Below are 20,073 nucleotides of genomic sequence, written 5' to 3' on the forward strand. Positions count from 1 at the left end.
ACGGGTTTGTTTGGTAGTACGCAGACAAATCGCTCCCCCATCTGTGTCGGGTCAGTTCCTCGGTTTCGACATCGGCTTGGAGAACTACGTTCCGCGTCGGTCCCCGACAAGATCACCCCTATACGGTTGGATGTCGGACACGCTCTAAGGTTGGATACGATTCCTCTCAGAATATTCACCGGATTGTGGGATTCCTCTCCTCCTCTCCTCCTCCATACAATCGATATCCCCTGGCCCACTACACTTCGGGGCCATGCAACGACTGCTGGCTAGATACATACACGCCGGTCACTCATGCGACCACTGGATCCCACTGTCGGCAGAAGTGAGGACGGAATTTCGATGGTGACTACTTCACTTGCAAACTTGGATCGGCAAATCGATCATTAACTCTTCCTCCGGATGCGTAGTGGTGGATGAACCCATTCAAACGGACCCAACCGCTCTCCACAATGGCAAGGGTTCTTTCGATACACACGCGCACACACAGGATATCGCTCCTGACACTCCTCGGACAATGCCAACCGTGGTTCCCGGATCGACCTGGGGACGTCTCGCGAGGACCCTCTACCACTCCCTACCTTCCCTCTATTTTTGACGGGACCTCAAGGGGAAGCCCACTTCTTTGTCATGGAAGGACGACTGGCACTAGTGGACTGAACGATTTCAGGGCCTCCTGAAATGTCCACGACCTATTGCATCAACTAACGAACTCTGATGGGACTCAGGCCCCCGGCACCAGGAAATGCTATATTTCTGCCTGTCCGGCCTGGAGTGTTTGTTGGGTGGAAAGGGATTCCGATCCCTTTACCGCACCTGCCCCACCGATCCTTAACTATCTGTCACACCTGGTCTCGTTGGGGTGGTCATATCGATCCCTCAACTTGATCGGATCCGCCATATCGGTGGCGCACGTTCCGGTACAGGGCGGACCAGTAGGTCAAGACCCACTGGTTTGTCGACTGATACGGGGTGCCGAATTATCGAGACCCGGCACCCAAGTATTCACACCTCTGGCAGGTGGATGTGGTGTTGTTATTCCCTGGGGGAATAGCAGGACAATCCTTGTTTGTCACGGAAACAACTTTCAGCCAAACTAGCCCGCTTTTTATGCTTCGTCTTATTTAGACGGGTGACGGACGTTAGGGCTTTCGATATGGATGGTTTCCTCTATCACACCAGACGGGATTACCTTTACCATAGCGAGACGAACTAAGTCCGGTTCATCTTCGGTGTCATACCCATACTTTGTGTCAGACACCAAACTAGGTGTGGTCGGAACGCTAATGGGGTATACCGAAATCATTCCCCTTCGTATTCATGCGACGGGTCTACTCCTGACTTCTTACGTGGAACCTCATGGAGAGGTGCCTACCGCTGCACTGGCCAGATGGAGCCGCGGGCTATTGCATCTAGCGAGCATCGAACCTTGTTTCGGAGCCCACTCGGTCAAGGGAGCGGTGGCCCCACAAGTCCTTTTCGGCCGACGCTTCCCTAACCAACATTATACGATGCGCGATTTGAGCGCGAGAGGGTACGTTTAGAACGCTCTATTTCTGCAAACATCTCATACTTCCTTCACACTGGTCAATTCTAAGCTTTAAAAATGCAAATATGAAGCCTCCTGTCATGTGGTAAAATTAAAGATTATACTAACTTTAGTGTACTAATAATCTTAATTTTAGTAATGACAGGAGGCGAATATTTCCCACCCTATAGGATCCCTCCCATGTTTTCTCGTGTTGAACTGAATTTACCCTTTATGTTCAGGAAGGTAAGTACGTTATGGTTGTATGTTTGCTACTTAGATATGTGGCTTGAGAGACTTGTATAGGTTGAATAATTAGACATGTACTTTGAATTATGTTGTGTTTATAGATTCTTAAATGTCATTGCTTTAGAATTAATAATTGATATGTTACTCTTTCTAGTATCCATTGGTATATCAGATTCTTCATGTTTATTGTATGCGGATAAGTTACCACGCCAGAGTCCTTTCACCTTTTTCTTTTTCTTACAGCGTGAACGTCTTCTCATCAAGACAAAGACTCACCTTCCATAACTCTACATCACGGAACTACTGGAGTTGATTATTCTAATATGTTGTGGAACTGTTGACGTAATATGATTATGTTTATTATTGCTATTTATTGTTTCGCTTCAAAGAAAGAGGAAGTGATGTCATAGACAGGGCCTTTTATGGGCACCATATCTTTTCTCTGATTGGTTGTTACTGTTTCTATGCTGCTGGAGTTTTCAGTAAAGAAAGATATGCAAGATATGCCTCCTGTCATTACTAAAATTAAGATTATTGGTACACTAAAGCTAGTATAATCTTTAATTCTATAAGAATTAGTGTGGGGAAAAATGTGAGACTGGGTGAAAAATCTATTTTCAATTGGATGACTATAAAGTGAAATTACACTGAATTTAAAACCATACCTTGAATGTCTTAAAAATGGGCCAGACCTCAGTCTGATTGAAAATCTGTAGAAAGGCTTGAATATTGTTGTCTATCTACTGCCTTCATCAAATCTTACAGTCCATGAGTAGGTTTGTTTAGAAGAAAGGTATACTTAGTTGCATTTTACATCCAACAGTACAAAACATAGAACTTTCCAAGGGGGTAAATGCTTATGTAATGCACTGTATAAACTTTAGAGTATTATGGAGAGATTGTTTTAATTATAATAATTACAATGCCCTTTTGTTGCGATTTCAAAGTAAAGAGCTAGTTGTATGGAATATTTTGTATTGCGACCTGATCCTTTAATTAGTTACTATAATTGGTGTCCTGTAATACTGAACAGAAACTAATTGATCAAATTACCCTTTGTTCTAGATGACTGGTCTAGACATTGAGGTGGATCAAATCATTGAGATGGCATGTCTGATAACAGATTCTGATCTGAACATTCTCTGTGAAGTAAGTACTTTGTCTTTACAGTTTTAATTGCATATTTGGCACATTTTTAATTAACCAACTTAGTGTTTTTTTTTTTTTTTTTTGTAAGGGCCCAAATTTGATAATCCATCAGCCAGATGAATTACTGAATGGCATGTCTGACTGGTGTAAAGAACATCATGGAAAGGTAAGGATGTGATAAACCAGTAGTAAGTTGAATAAATACTCCACACAGTGCAACTACTATAACCTGCTATAGTAGTTATGGTACCAGGAGTGCCATGGCACGGTCCCACTGTAAGTAATCAAATTGTTTTAGTATAGTTTGAAAACTTACGTCACCCCTCCTGCTTTTGATTTCCTACTACAGGAAAATCCAGTTTGCTCTATAGATGTAAGCAGGGACATTCTCCTTGGCTGAGCGTGTCAACTTAGTGCTCTCAGCCATTGTGCACCGTAATGGATAGGATGCTTTATTCTATATGGGAAAAAAAACTGGTTTCTCCTACAGGATAAGCCCAGGTGAGGAGTACTTGGGGAACCCAGGTAAGCTGTCAACGTGTACTAACACAACGATGTATGGCTATGTACTTGGGATGGCTTCAGGGCACACATGGTACCTTAACCCCTTATGGACCAAACTTCTGGAATAAAAGGGAATCATGACATGTCACACATGTCATGTGTCCTTAAGGGGTTAACCACTACAGTGGCCTGTAGTGGTTATGGTGCTTGTAATGTGCCTTAATTTCCTTCCTTGTCCATACAGGACAGGAATGCAAAAAAATCAAAGTGAAATTGAAACCAAAAAAATGGTATCCATGCACCCGTATATAATGTGAAGAGTGGGAGTGGTAAGAGGCAGCAGGACAATGTCCATTTATGTTTGTGGAGATAATTTGAAGATGTAAAACAAAGAATTTGGAACACGTTATGAGCATTGATCACAAGGTTGTGGAAGCCCAGAAGTTAAAATCTGAACCCAATTTTTTACCAACTGGAGGTTTAACTGAAACTTAGTCAAGTTTCAGAATAAATTTAAACCACAATGGAGTAGTGTGCAAAAACATGCTACAATATTAAGACACAAAATAGCAGCACAAAACATTTCAGAATAACATCAAGAAACTTAAATATTCCCATTTTTGCACAATAATCAGGGCTACAAATTAGGTAGTCCTGAGATCTGTCTTTTGTGCCCATTCTCCTTTCATGTATTAAGTTCATATGGGTGAAGAATGTTCATCTAGGGGGGCGGAGCCTGACCACCGAGGCGAGCAGTCGCAAGGCCTAACAGCTCCGCTTGTAAAACGGGAAAAAAATGAGGAAAACCCAGGCTGGGTAACCCCAAATCATCATAAAGACGTAATATACCCCCTATAAGCGACATGGGGCGAAAAAACAAGAAAATGACGACCGAGAAACACTCCCCGAGACTCACGATTGGCGATATGTGGGGACAGGCCCGCGGGGCAAGCGGGACCGACATGGCGGATGCTCCGATTTTTCGTATGACCTCTCTGGAGAGGAGTATCTTCTGGCACCCAAGTCGGGGAGACCAACACAGCAGTCTACCCTGGACCCAGACACCGCTCCGGTGACGATAGCGGCCCTCACGCGGCTACTGGCGGACCACCACAAGGATCTGCACAACGACATCTCTGCATTGAGGGGAGACCTCAAGGGAATAACGACCCGCCTCAATACGCTGGAACATACAGCCCGAACCACTAACCAAGACATTGGGGAACTCAGACTAACTGTCCAAGACATCCAGCGACAACAGAGACTCCTCGAACACCGCATGGCAGAGCAGGAGGATGCTGGGCGGCGCGGTAACATGAAGATAAGAGGGATCTCGGACGGGATCCCCGAAGCAGACCTAGCCCAAGCTGTTGCACGCCTCCTGGCAAATATCTTACCGCCAGCGCGGGCCAGCAAGATTCCCCCTGCCAACGTATTCCGAATCCCCAAACCGCCAAGGGCGCCGACCGGGGCCACACGAGACGTCATACTTACCTTCCACACTCGACTAGACAAGACAACAGTCCAGAATGCCTTGAGGGGAAAGACACCGTTCCATTTCGAAGGGATGACTTTAACCTTCTTCCCCGATCTCTCAAGAGGCACCCTAGCCTGGAGACGTTCCCTCCAGCCGCTGACCACGCTACTCCAGCAGAGAGACCTCAAGTACCGATGGCAAATGACCCACATACTCACCGTACATCAGGGGACGGACACTCATCAGATCCGAGAGCTGAGCGACGCAACACCGCTTTTACAGGCACTGGGCCTACAACCAGACGCCCTCGCACAGACAGAACGAGGGAGTGACACGTCTCCTTCACACTCATGGGACCCGGCGAGATCCATCCCGTTTGTACCGACAGGCCACACACCCGAACCCTACGTGGCACTCACTACCTGAAAAGCACAAGGGACGGTAATGCGACGACCTCGGGGCTTGCCGCAGGGTATTCCAGCATACAAATACTAATAAACAAATGGACGATGGACAAATATATTTAATTTAACATGTACCACAATGTGCCTACATGTACGTAGGAGATCTCTTAACCCCTGATTGCTGGACATTTCTCCTGTCATACCGATCTAACGGAGGTAGCTCTTACTATTCACTGGCGCACAAAATAGCACTAGTCCTCATTGACACCACAAGGTATACTAGAGGTTAATTACTCCCAACCAAGAGTAGCTCTGCTTGTCGCCCCTAGATGCTAGTTACGCATCTCAGCCGGGACCTGCCCACTCTGGCATCTGAAGTCTATCGTACACTAGTGATTCAGATACTGGGCCCCCCGCCTAACCATGCTCCCATTACTAGACTTCACCTGGGGACGCTCACAGACATGACTTCTTCGGACAGTTGACAGCCCTACACATTATTATTGTTCTCCCGGTAACCCCATCCCCACCCATCACTGAGGCTTTGGCACACCTTGATAGGCCCCATGGTTTCATCCTTTGCCCCCCGCATATGACACAGGGGAAACCTTCTGCCTACTACATCACCACCCCGTGCTCCCCGACAGACAATTACTACTTAACGATAGAGAGGCACGACAGACCCCCAGGTAACCCCATGCACGCAATTCCGCCTTCACGGACCGCTACCGCCTAGATGGGCTTGGACGGGCAGAGATGCCACAGCAACCCCTGACTCGGACTGTCATAAGCCCCATCCCTCGCCACGACTCCGGGGCCAAACCCTGCTCGTTGAAGTAAACCGCCCCCAGATATACCGAACGACTACACGACCACTGACGACACAATGAGGTAGCAGTGCCGACAAATGACAGAGCTGACACTCCTATATGATACACTGTTTTGACACAGCTGCACCCAGATAAAAACACCAGACGGTGCATCACCCACCTGCTAAGTTTTGTTAATTAGCCCTTATTACAGACGAGGTTGTAACCAGCAGCCGGCAAACAACTAGTCACCACACTTACACTATCGAGAGGTACATACCCGTCTCACTCACTTCACCCCTACACAAGCAAACCTACGGGAACCACACAATCATTGTATAATGTATACTGTTAAGCCTCTGATAACAAAGGGATAACTGATTAAGCCTGTTGCTTAACATTCTTCGTTCATGTCCTACTTAATTCCCCCCTTAAGGTTAAAACTAGGCAAACCCAACACGCTATGACACTGATTAGTTTGGACCTGCCGCTGCCTGTCATGTCATAGGTCATAGCCCATGTCTCCCTAAGCATCATACCTTTATCGTGCTTACCACGCACCGTACGCGTTTGCATTACTTAAACCTGCTCTTATACACACGTTACACTTATAATTTACCTACAAATGCACAATCGGATTAACGCAACCAACGTATCTTGCTTAGTAACATGTTATTATGCCTTTTGTCCTACCGCTTATAACCATTATAATGTTTTTAATCGTGTATTTACTAATGCTGATGCTCGTATGCCATATAACACTAGATAATCTAACTACGTTTACATAGGTTAAAAAAATTGTTTAAAAATGTGCTTCCACCTCAATGCCACATACATCTGAACTTGTGATATTGCTGTGATTATGTCTGCTGTTGTGGCAGCGTATATCTCCTTGTTAAACCATGCACGTCAAAAATAAAGAATTCAAATAAGAATGTTCATCTATTCGGTGGAAAACGTGTCCTACCTAAATACTATTATCTTTATTTATCTTTATTAGAAGTTTTTTTTTTTCCATACAACAAAACTTATATAAAAAAACTGTAACTATGTAAGTATGCGGCATCTATTTTTTTTTTTTTTCATATGAAATGCTTTCCTTTATTTTATATTTAAGAAATGTTGATGCGCATGTGACAATTGTACATATTAGGTGACCGTATCTATTCACTTTCTGATCACTGCTATTGTGTTAATGAAAAATTCTGTGCCTGGGGTACAATAACAGTTGTTCACATGTAAAATCAGTGATGTAAGGCAAATTAAAAGAAAAACGCTAGCTACATAGGATACAGAATGTGCTGGCACAAATTTTATTTGAAGTTCCCAAAAAATCCATTTTGCTTACACAATATTAAGAGCCAAGAAAGTTTATTTTACTGAACCAGACTTTGGCAAAATATACTTTTAGAATTATTGGCCATCAAACTGTTATAGAAGTAGAAAGAGGGTACCTGGAGGCCGATCAAGTGACATAATTTGGCACCTAATTAAGGATTAACGATATATTAAAGTTTCAAATTCTGCTGTGTTTGCAACAACAGACAGTTCTCATAATTCTATATTGAAAATAGAATTGTTGGGGAACCCTTGTGCTAGAGAGAGACTTTTTTTTACAAATGTAACAGAACATGTAACATTTTCAAAATGCAGATTACTAACAAAAAACACAGATGCTACTCTGAAATACTTATCAAGGCAAATCAACCAAATTGATTGCTTCATATTTATCACAGTATTAATCATATGTTTTGAATCTGAAGACAAATTTAACTTGATGAGTAAGATCCATCTTTCACTTTTAACATTAGCAATGTGATATATACTATATGCTAAAAAGTTTACATAGCTAAGCCGCTAACATATAGTTGTAGACTATTAATGATTCGGCACTGTGTCCACCCAAATCATTTACACTGAAATAGTTAAATATTACAATGAAATTAGAGAAAGGCTTTTCACTACCACAGTTCATAGATATGATTTATATATAAAGTGGACCTGCAAACAGCAGATAGTTTTTCCAAATATTTATAGAAAAAACAATGTATTTTTTTTTTGGACATACACAGAAACAAATTGTGGGATACATTGGTGTCCTCCAAAATGAGCACAAATCTTTTAAGATGTAACAGACAACATAGGAAGCTTTATGGCATGACTGTAGGTCAAAGAACAATTTGAATTGCCATCACACAACTAAGCTTGGCAAGCCTTGAATTAAACTGTATTTAGACCTTTAATAGATGGGATGTTAAAATACCAGACCACCCAACTTGCAAGTGGCTGGAAAAGATTCACCCCATAAGAATCTTTGCCATCAACACCACAATAGCTTGTCTGGCATTTTATTTTGTCTTAAGCTACCAATAGACTATTTAACAAAACTTTTAATTTGAGATTGCCTAAAAAATATTAACACTGACCTGGTTAAATATAAAGCATATTTGCAAAGGGAAAAAAAAAAGCCAAAAGCCACCATACGTACAAAAAATAAAATAGAGTAAGGGTTTACTTTGTTGAGGTCATTACTTATGTAGGCTTCAAAGAATATTGGTCCTCCTTCATTGCTTCATTCAGGCTAATTGCTCCAGAGAGCTCAGATTTGCTTCCAGGTGCTAAGGAAGTTAAGGTATGTAGAGAGAATGGATAACAAACAGTTTGCTAGAATATAGGGTATACCCTCTTGCACATTAAATAAATTGTATAATTGACCATAGACAGAAACACATTTCCAAAAAAGCTCTTCAAAATTAGAAACATGCGTTTTACATCGGTGCTACTGTCACATTTTTTTATTTATGCACCTAATCTTCATCCAGATTTGTGTATACAACAATATTTTCCATGTACTGCCTTGTCTTCAGAACAATTCCTCAGTTTCACTGCAAAGTACAATAACCAGGTGTATCAACTAATTATATCAAAGCTGTAACCAAAGACAGAGGGATTCTTCTTACTGGGTTCGAAGTCGATAGTCTCCATTTTGGGTTATGTAGCGCACCCATGGCAAAGCTTGATAGCCACTCTTTTCAATTATTTTCAAGTAACGAACCTGGATCTCAGAGGTAGTAAAGTAGGGAATCTCAAATTTCACACTGATTGGAGGCTTGCCTTCTTTATCCTCTGCCTCTACACTTGGAAGCCCAAAATGAGCCCTCATTAGATATTCTTTTCCACCCGGGAATGACTTTATAGACCACACTATTTCACTATTCTCAGGAACCCATTTTACACTTCCCACAGTGGTTTTAAACTTTGGGGAGTCTGCATCATTTGGCACAGGAATGTGAATCTCGACATTGTTGGCTGTGGATCTGCGTTTGAAATTACTTTTAGCCTTGATAATATACTCTATGCAACTGTGGGAATGTTTTTCTATTACAGATTCAATCCAGATGAGAGGCTTTACATGTGTGTTCAAACAATAAGACATGAGCTCAAACTCTCAATCAGGATCCATCAAATCTAGAAAGGCGTACACATTGGTGGAACTTGACATCTTCCAGCTCCACTGACTTGCTTTTCCCACGTCCTTTGTTTCCAAAAAGAACTTTATCATTTAATCCAAGTCTGAGTTCAGGCATTCCTGAGAGAAACACTCTCATTTGATGGATCCAATTATCTCGCTTCGCAATACATTGCCATTAGCACTGACCAATAGGTTAACAGATTCTATCACATCCAAGAAGACTTCATTCTTCCTATATTTGATTCCCTCTGATCTCCAGGATACAGCATTGGTGACTGTAGCAGGTGGACGAGGGGCACCAGTTTCTAATTTGTGCCCTTCTTGAGTGATGTACTCTTGCAAGATTTTGCTGTCTGTTGTTTGAGGATAGCCAAAATCCATTAATTCATCTAACAATTCATATATGATGACAAAATTATCACGGATGCTTTCTTCTTCTAGCTCTTTAAAGTATTCAGAAAATACCTGGACCACTTTGTAAAGAAAAGAGAAGACCAAGAAGACCGAGAAGTTCCACATGAAACGGACTCCTCCATGGGCAAGGATGGGTGATAGTGCCCCTTCTTCCTCTTTCTCCATTAAGATTGGCATGAAGTGCTCTACCTCTGACATATCGACATCTCCTTGGTAGTTACGGCAAATAAGAACCTTCCCTTTCAGGTCCAAAACGTACACGGCGCTGGCCGACATCTTCCCGGTAGGCGCCCGGTTCAGCCTGCAGGTCTCCTCCACCAATCGCAAGACTCGTCCTCTCCCCTCAGCACCACGGCGCCACCATCCCCGCTACTCTGCGGCATCTCTGATTTATGCAATTAAACATCACATAATATATCTTCATTTGTGGTCGGAACTTAATTTGTATATGAAAATAGAGAAGAGGGGGAGGTTGGTAGTGGTGTGCCAAAACCATCATACGGGTAGGCCTGTAATAAAGAGGGCCCACCAGAGGTAATGTAGTGATAATAGTAAGTTATGAGAGGGAGTGGTGGGAGGGGTCGCTCTAACAGGATCCAGCATAGGTAAGCAGGGGGGTAGAGTTTATGTAGGGAAAATCCTCCCACAAATTCAGGCCTATGGCGTTTTACTTGTGGTTGGAACTCAATTCGTATATGAAAATAGAGAAGAGGGGGAAGGTTGGTAGTGGTGTGCCGAAACCAACATACGGGTAGGCCTGTAATAAAGAGGGCAAAATATATTGCAGAAAACACACTTTATTGCATAATTTACAATGCCAGACATTTAAAGGCTTTCCTGAGTTCTTTCTCAGGATGTGGACTATGGGTGCTGTAGACAGAGGATTTCCATCTGCCCAGTCTATTGATGATATGGACTGGTGTGTCTGTACAGGAGGCTGAGGTGGCTGCCCCAATTCTGAAGGAATGACCGGAAAATGAGGCAGGATTATGTCCCAATCTTAGCAGTAGTGTTCTAATGTGGAATATGAGTTTGGAAGTTGTAAGTGGGTGTCCGTGAAGAAGTAGTAGGGGCGAGTTAGGTGGGAGGCCGACGTGCGTGGATAGAAATAAGTAGAGTATTAACAGGACACCAGAGGTTCTCTGTAGGAAACAGAGGGATTGTAGTCTGGTAGTTTGCGTTATTGGTTTTAGATGAGTGTGAAGACATAACGTGTTTGGTTATGTCCGGTATTTTAAACAGCTGACATCCGTTTGACATACCACAGTGAACTCTCTGGGTATGAGGAAGCCATAGAAGGCGATGTACATGGCTATTTTAATGACAGCGTTAGTCTGGGTATTAAAGAGATTTGTGTCCAATAGGTCTGATATGTTCCTGAATATGGTTCCTTCTTTGGGTAAACTATTGGTAGTAGGAGGTCGATCTATTTTGTTGATGCCATTAAGAATATATTTTTTAAGGGGTAAGTGGAAAGAAAAAGGTGGGTAATTGGGAAAGGTCGTGATGACCTGGTGCTGTATACCTGTAAGATATAATTTAATGGTGTTATGTGCTAATTTAAGGTGTAGGTGGCAAAAAGAGGCAAAAGCCACCATGGTCTCGATAGAATAATTAATTATCTAAAAACGTGAGACTCCCCACCAATTTTGTGGAACAATTTTGTGGTGTTGTCAGAAAGAGCGTTTTGTGAGAGTGACCGAACGTGGGTCAATCTTGTTAATCCATTATTAACTCTGGAAATGTAGGAATTCTGGATGGCAGCTCGTTGGTGAAGGGATGTGTCTTGTAGAATGCCTGAAAGTTAGACCGGCACAAAGCATCAGCTGCCATATTATGAATTCCTGGAATGTTTTCGCACACTAGAAAAAATTGTAGTTTGGCGGCCAGCCACGTCAATCTTCGTATTAACCGCATGATGGTTGAGGAGGAAGATCATCCTTTATTAACGATCTCACAAGCCGCCAAATTGTCTGAGAAACCCTTAACTGCCTTACCGGCCCACAGATGACCCCAAGTATGCTCTGCTTCTACAATGGGATAGATCTCAAAAAGGGTTGAAGTTTCCCTGAAGGCCGGTAAGGCAAGTGTTTCTTGAGGCCACACATCCCTGAAACAGTGGTTACCAAAAATTGCAGCAAACCCAGAGTGGGATGCTGCATCAGTCCAAATAACAGGGGAGTGCTTGGTCAGTGGGGGAATGAACATGGAGATGTCGTTCCACTCTGCTAGGAAGTGCTTCCACATGAGTAAATCGGCAATGGATGGGGGGTTGAGAATTATGGTTCCCTCATCAGGCACGCCGGGTAGGAGGCAGAGTAACCTGAAGATGAAGCATCTCCCCTGTGGAATGATAGCATTGCAAAACTGAGGTGTCCCAGTAGAGACTGGAGATCCTCTGTGTACCAGTACCTTTTTGGAGGAACTGGTCCAGTTCTTGTCGGATGCATACCAATTTCACATCGGGAGGCGTGCCTGCATAGACATTGAGTTTAGTGAGATACCCAGGAATACCAACTGTGTTGGACAATGGGACACCTAGTGCAGAAAACAATGCATTGGTGCTAATGATATTCCGTGGCGTGAGGGAACCTGCCTCGACCAGTAGAAAATCGTCGAAATAGTGTATGACTGTAGGACATCTGACAGTGTTCAGGAGCGGCCAGCAAAGAGTTTCTGCAAATATGTTGAACAGCTTCGGGCTGCTCCTGGAGCCGAAAGTGAGTCTGGTTGCAAAGTAATAATTATCTCTCCATTTGATGCCGTGGATACACCAGAGAGTTGGATGGATCGGTAGTCATTTGAAGGCGTTCGTTATATCCGTCTTACTGAGCCAGGCTTGTTCACGGGCCAGTAGGATAGCTTGTATGGCATGATCCACGGACGCATAATGGAAAGAGAATTCTTCAGCCGGTATTCGTGAATTTAAACTAGGGTTTTTTGAAGAATGAGGTGTGGACAAATCAATAATCAAACGTTTATTAGATGTGCTGTTGGTAACCACTCCAGTAGGGTTCATGCGCCTTGTAGAAAAAGGAGGGTGCGGAAAAGGACCAATCTTAAAGCCTGATGTGATCTCTCTCCGTAGCAACTCGGCAACAGCAGATGGGTCGTTTGTAGCAGAGAGTAAATTGGGGCATTCCAGTGTGCCTGTTGGGAGTGCTACTAACCCTGTGTGGAAACACTCAGAAAAAAACAGAAATCAAATATTGCACCAGGTGAGGGGAGGGGTGGGTGTGTAAATGGTAAGCTAAGGTTTCGATGTTGACCTCCTTCAGGCATTTTCTAGGGAAAAGCTTAGAAGGATACAGGGCTTTTGTATGTGCCCTGAAGCAGATTGTAGTTACATGCTCCAGCATTAAAGTAGTTTCATATCTGCGCCTTGCCCAACTTATCTCTCTGTCCCCTTTCCTGACTGACGGAGGGGTTAGAGGATGGGTAGGAAGTGGAGGGGTGAGATGTAGAGTGTTCTTCTCTGCAGGGACACAATTTGGAGGAGTGTGAGGTAGAGGAGCAAACCGCACAAGATGGGGATCTCAAGCTGGCGAAATGCCTGCAGAACAGCTCTGTGACCAACTTCCTCCAATCGATGCGAGTGTTGGACTGGGCCAAAGTTTCTTGTACCTTAGATGAAACTGACCTGTGATACTCTTAGAAGGCGAAACCCCTGTACTTGTGCCCCAGGTTCACCACCTTGTGTAAATAGAGGTCGAATTCCTCGCCTCAGAGGGTATACAGAGCAGATGACATCTCTGTATAGTCCGAAGCCGAGAATGTCCCTTGTTTTGAGGATTACTGACATGTCTCCGAAACTAAAGGCTCTATTCTCTAAATTATCTAAAAGTTTACAACAGGTCCGGTTAGACACTGCCTTTCTGCCCAAGAGTTGGGCTAAGATGAGCAGTTGTCCCCCAAAAAAAACCTCAGTCAAGGGAAAAGAAAGTCACCGGGTTGTACTAGTGAACAGGGGGTAACCCTAATAGTAATTGAAAACATAGAAAACACTAATTCTCTAACACAGGCACCCTAATAGGTGTTGTGCCAAGAAAAATAAGTCAAACCCTATAGAAATGTACTAATAAATCAAAATATATATATAAATTATTAATTATTTAAATAATTAATAATTTATATATATTTTTTGATTTATTAGTACATTTCTATAGGGTTGTACTTCTTCTTTTTCTCGACACAACACCTATTGGGGTGCCTGTGTTGGAGAATTAGTGTTTTCTATGTTTTCTATTCTCTAAATTATCCTGTGAAGCTATAAGGATAGAGACTAGACTGACATCCTTGCCATCAAGAATGTCTTTCCTAACGGAAGCTGGAACAGCATTTACAGGGGCCCAAACACTTACCACCTACCGTGCCACGGGATGTAATAACCAGAGTCCACTACTTAACGGTGAGAGACCGCATAATGCAGGCCTCCATAGTCAATGGCCAGTTACCGGGGAGATTTGCACAGGTCAAACTCTTTATTGACTTCGCCTCCAAAATGCTTAAGCGGCGCACGTTCGCACCCATCATGGCGGCACTAAGGGTTGCTAACATCCAGTACAAGTATGGATTCCCTGCTAATTTTCCCCATTCCTTTGGGGAGATGATCATTGGAGGCGACACTAATTTCCTATTGGACAGTCAGTGACCTGGATTCTTCCCGGAACCTGGATCTGTCAACCCGAAAGCTGCAACGTAGATCTAAACAAGCTACACATATATTCCACACACTTTTAACCCACAACTATGTAGATCCCTGGCAGATAACCCATCCCACAGAAAAAGTCTATAAATGCCACATCGCAGCTCACAACAGCTACTCCAGAATCGATAGATTCCTGGTTCTTACTTCCTCCTTCCCAGTGATTGAGCACAGTAATATAGGCATGATCTCCTGGTCAGACTATGCCCCCATCACGATGTCCATTAGAGAACATTTCTCCAGCAGAGGTCAAGGCAGCTGGAGACTGAACGAACACCTGCTCACAGATCCAGCAGTAACCTCCCCGATAGAACTGGACTTACAGAACTATTTTCATGACAATACACCTCCAGACTCCCCTCTAGACCAAATTTGGTTGGCACATAAAGCTCATATGCAATGCTGTTTTTTTAATCATTCTAGTTAAACCAAAAGAATACGCCTTGAGAAATACACCTCTGTGATCTCTGAACTAACTACTTTAACACACACTAACAAACACTCCCCTATCCCATCAACCTACGCTAAACTGCTCTAATTACAATCGCAGCTTGGAGACATGGAGCTTGCCAAAACAATGTTTCTATTAAGGAAACTCAGACACATTTTTTTGGCCACTGGCGATAGATCAGGTGTGAAATTGGCCTCCCAACTCAAAAAGAAAACTGTTGCCTCCAGGATTGCCTATTTTGAAAGTGTCAAGGGTAAAAAGGTAATAGACCCTCAGCCAGTGGTTTATTTAGGTTTTGTACTGCCCTAGGCATGACTAAACCTGGGCACCCCCTAATCTAATTTGCCTGATCCCTACCGGTCAAAGCCACACCTCTTCCTAATTAAGTACCCACCCCTTCCTCTTTAGACTGCACAGTTTCCTACTCCTTTTCCTGGCACTGTAGTTCCCTATAGTCCCCCATCTCCCTCGTGCTCTCCCCCACTACTCTGCACTGAATGGGTTAAAACTCCTTTAGTCACATACCTGAATCCAGCTCTGGGTCAGGCTCCTCCTTCGCGCATGCATTAGACTTCCCCATAGGAAAGCATTTCCTATGTCCCTGTTTCCAGTCCCTGGAGTGCAGTTTCTTTGCTGTGTGTGTGTGTGTATATATATATATATATATATATATATAATGTATGTGTGTGTGTGTGTGTATATATATGTGTGTATATATGTCCCGAGGAAAGTTCACAACGGTGGACTGAAACGTCGACCCTGTTTTTTTGACACTGGAATAAAAGGTTTTTACTTTTTACTTATTGAAGTCCCTGAGTGCTAGCTTTTTTCAATTGGTATATACTTGTGCAGCTGAGCACCGGGCAGAACACTGAGGGAAGGCTGGAGTGCAACTCCCATCATCTTTGTATATGTGTGTATATATATATAATATATATTATAATGTTTTTTTTTTAATTGGTCTAACAGAATTTTGCAAAATATATATACAGATTAACAGGGCGCCACAGTCACTAAATAGGTATATGTGGGGGGAAGAACCATATAGTGAATATACTGGTTAAAATAGTAATTTATTAATACAGAAGTAGATAAAAATAATAGCACAATAACAAGTGCTCAAATTATATTAGACAGGAACCCATAGGTATAGCAGCTCACTAATACATTGTCAGGGTACCTGTGGTCTCTACCTCCGAAAGAGGTAGAGACTTAGCTGTTCCTCCATCCAGACGGCCTGATGGCTCCCTTCCCCACGGTCTATCCGGTCATGCAAGGCCGGTCGCGAGGGAGTGACTGCCTTTTACAGCATCTAGGCAGGAAGTGTCATCAGGACACTCCTCCGGAACGACCTGTCACTCAATTGCTGCAGGACCAATCAGGACGCCTCGGAGGCGTGGTTACTGCTCTGAACAGGGTATTTAACAGAGCTTCTTTCATTAGCTCATTGCCCTGTCGTGGTTCTAGCTTGTTCTAGTCACTCAGTGCTTGTGTATTCTATTATCCCTTTTGGTTTTGACCCGGCTTGTTTACCTTACTCTGCTTATCTCTGTTACCCTTGATTCGGCTTGTCTCTCGCTTACCTGTCTTCTGTTACCCTCGACCTCGGCTTGTCTTTGACCATTCTATACTGTACTACTTACGTTAGTCTGGCCATTCTAAGGTCCGGTATACGTATCTGGCTACTGTTTGTACTCTGCGTGTTGGATCCCTGTCCCGATCCTGACATTACGACAGGGCCAATGGATCCTGCAAGTACAAACAGTCAGCTGGCTTCTCCTGATCCTAGGTTTGAAGCCATGGATCACAGAATGGATCAGATGGCGCTTGCGCTACAGGCTCTATTATCTCGTGCCAATAACCCACCAGAGGAGATACGTAATACCCCTGTTTCTCCTGTCGGTTCAGGTCTAGAGGTAGCCACAGTGGGTGCTTCTTCTCACATTACCCCCCCAGTACGCTATGGTGGGGCTCCTGAGAAGTGTCGTGGTTTTTTAAACCAAATTAGTATCCACTTTGAATTGCAACCTCGCTCTTATCCTACAGATAGGGCAAAGGTAGGATTTATTATCACCCTACTTATTGAGAAAGCTCTGAGATGGGCCAACCCATTATGGGAGAACGATAACCCATTAGTTTATAACTATAACGCCTTTGTAACTGCTTTTAGAAGAACATTTGACCCTCCTGGTAGAAAGGTTAATGCAGCCAGATTACTGTTGCGTCTGAAACAGGAGAACCAAACACTGGTGGATTATGCACTAGAGTTCAGGTCTCTGGCGTCAGAGGTCAAGTGGAATGAGCAGGCATATATGGATGTATTTTTGAATGGCTTATCTGAAGTAATCCTTGATGAGGTTGCTACCAGAGAACTCCCTGAGAATTTAGAGGATCTAATTTCGTTCATCTCTCGTATAGATGAATGTTTAAGAGAGAGACAGAACACTCGAGAGAGGAACCGGAGACCTTCTTTTAGGTTAGCCCCCGCTTTTCCAAGTCCTGACTCCACGGTATCTTTGCTTCCTGAACCTATGCAGATAGGGTATACTCGCCTCTCTGAGGAGGAAAGACAGTACAGGAGAAGAGAGGGTTTGTGTATGTATTGTGGAGCTAAGGGTCATTTACTCTCGAACTGTTCTAACCGCCCGGGAAACGCTCGCACCTAAGTCTCTCTAGAGGACAGGCCTTGGGTGTTTCTATTTTGTCCTCTACTCCTAATTATAAAGATCACAGGCTTCTGCTACCAGTTTCCTTAACTTGCGGGAGGGAAGTAGTAAGGGCTAAGGCTTTGATAGATTCCGGTGCTGCTGAGAATTTTATCGACCAAGCCTTTGCTAGTAAAAACAATTTCCCATCCCAGCTAAGGGAGACACCCTTGGCCGTTGAGGCCATAGATGGTAGACCACTACTAGACCCTGTTATCTTTCGTGAGACCATACCCATTGAGTTAAATGTTGGTATCCTACACGTGGAGAATTTATCTCTTCTGCTCATTTCGTCTCCTTCCGTTCCCATAGTTCTGGGGTACCCATGGTTGAAAGAACATAACCCTATTATCGATTGGGAGTTAGGGGAGATACTCTCGTGGGGCCAGGGCTGCCAGGATCGGTGTTTGTGCAAGGTTTCTCCATTAGCTAATATTAACATACAGGAGAATCCTACTCAGTCCACAGAGAGACAAATACCAGACCTTTACCTAGACTTAAGGGCAGTGTTTGACAAGAAGAATGCCGATTCTTTGCCGCCACACAGGTCATTTGACTGTAAAATTAAGCTTCTACCCGGGACTATGCCTCCGAGGGGCCATGTATATCCTTTGTCTGTTCAGGAAAACTCGGTTCTAGAGGAGTATATTCAGGAGAATTTAGAAAAGGGATTTATCAGGAGGTCTTCTTCTCCGGCCAGGGCGGGGTTCTTTTTCATTAAGAAGAAGGATGGCACGCTGAGACCTTGTATCGATTACCGAGGCTTGAATAAAATAACTGTCAGAAATGCCTATCCTATCCCACTGATTACCGAGTTATTCGATCGTCTTAAGGGCTCCAAAATCTTCACCAAGTTAGATCTCAGAGGGGCTTACAATTTGGTGAGAATCCAGCAGGGTCACGAGTGGATGACGGCATTCAATACCCGGTATGGCCATTACGAATACACTGTTATGCCATTTGGACTATGCAATGCTCCTGCAGTATTTCAAGATTTGATTAATGAGGTACTTAGGGAGTTTCAGCATGATTGTGTTATTGTTTACCTGGACGACATACTAATACACTCTAAGGAGATTGAGACTCACCATAGACAGGTCAGAAAGGTGTTACACAAACTTCTGCAACATGGTCTATACTGCAAATTGGAGAAGTGCAGTTTTGATCAGTCTCAGGTAGACTTTCTTGGGTACGTGATTTCTGGGGAAGGTTTTAAAATGGATCCTGGTAAACTCCAATCTATTTTAGACTGGCCTTTGCCCAAAGGACTCAAGGCTATCCAAAGGTTTATTGGTTTTTCCAACTACTATAGGCGCTTCATTAAGGGTTACTCCTCTATCATTGCGCCTATTACCAATATGACCAAACAAGGGGCTGATACTAAGTTCTGGTCTGAGGAAGCTCTTGGTGCTTTTAAGACTCTCAAGGAACTTTTTGCCTCAGCTCCCATTCTAGTTCATCCTGATACGACTCTGCCTTTCTTGCTCGAGGTCGATGCTTCTGAGACAGGAGTTGGGGCTGTTCTGTCTCAAAGGTTAGGGGTGGATAAACCGTTACACCCTTGTGGTTTCTTCTCTAAAAAAATTTCTGGGCCTGAGAGCAGATATGACATCGGGGAGAGGGAACTGTTAGCGGTCATTAAGGCTTTAAAGGAGTGGAGACATTTACTGGAAGGGACACTACACCCTGTTACTATTCTAACGGATCATAAGAACTTGTCTTATATTGGGGAGGCGAAGCGCTTGTCCGCCAGGCAGGCTCGCTGGGCCTTGTTCCTCACTCACTTTAATTATGTCCTTACGTATAGACCTGGTTCTAAGAACTCGAAAGCCGATGCATTGTCTCGTCAATATGAACCATCCACTATAACTGAACCACTTCTGTCCTCCATAGTTCCTAAGGGGAATATCATCGCGAACACGAATCTCAGGATTCACTCTCCATTGCTTTCTGAGATCATGAAGTTTCAGCATTTGGCACCCAAACAGACCCCTGGGGATCGACACTTCGTTCCTGCCGCTCTCCAACTGGAGGTGCTACGCTGTCTCCATAACAGCAAGGTGGCTGGGCATCCTGGCATCCGCAAGACTTATGCGCTGGTCTCTAAAGATTTTTGGTGGCCTGACTTACGCAAGGATATTAAAGAATTCATCGGGGCATGTGAAGTTTGTACCAAGACCAAGCTACCCCATTCGCTTCCATGCGG

At 43.6% G+C, this 20,073-nt stretch overlaps 1 protein-coding gene and 1 pseudogene across 1 annotated transcript in view; one reads left to right on the forward strand and one right to left on the reverse strand.

Annotated features, from left to right (window-relative positions):
- The window catches only part of REXO2 (RNA exonuclease 2), a 139,295-nt gene that overhangs the window by 34,357 nt on the left and 84,865 nt on the right, over positions 1–20,073 (forward strand). Inside the window, 2 exon segments of the mRNA XM_063437082.1 lie at positions 2,843–2,926; positions 3,015–3,092. Of these exon segments, the coding sequence (XP_063293152.1) occupies positions 2,843–2,926; positions 3,015–3,092 (162 nt within the window).
- LOC134577807 (AP-1 complex subunit mu-1-like) lies at positions 7,967–10,378 on the reverse strand (annotated as a pseudogene).

This window comes from Pelobates fuscus, chromosome 11 (genome assembly GCF_036172605.1).
Source record: "Pelobates fuscus isolate aPelFus1 chromosome 11, aPelFus1.pri, whole genome shotgun sequence".
NCBI lineage: Eukaryota > Metazoa > Chordata > Amphibia > Anura > Pelobatidae > Pelobates > Pelobates fuscus.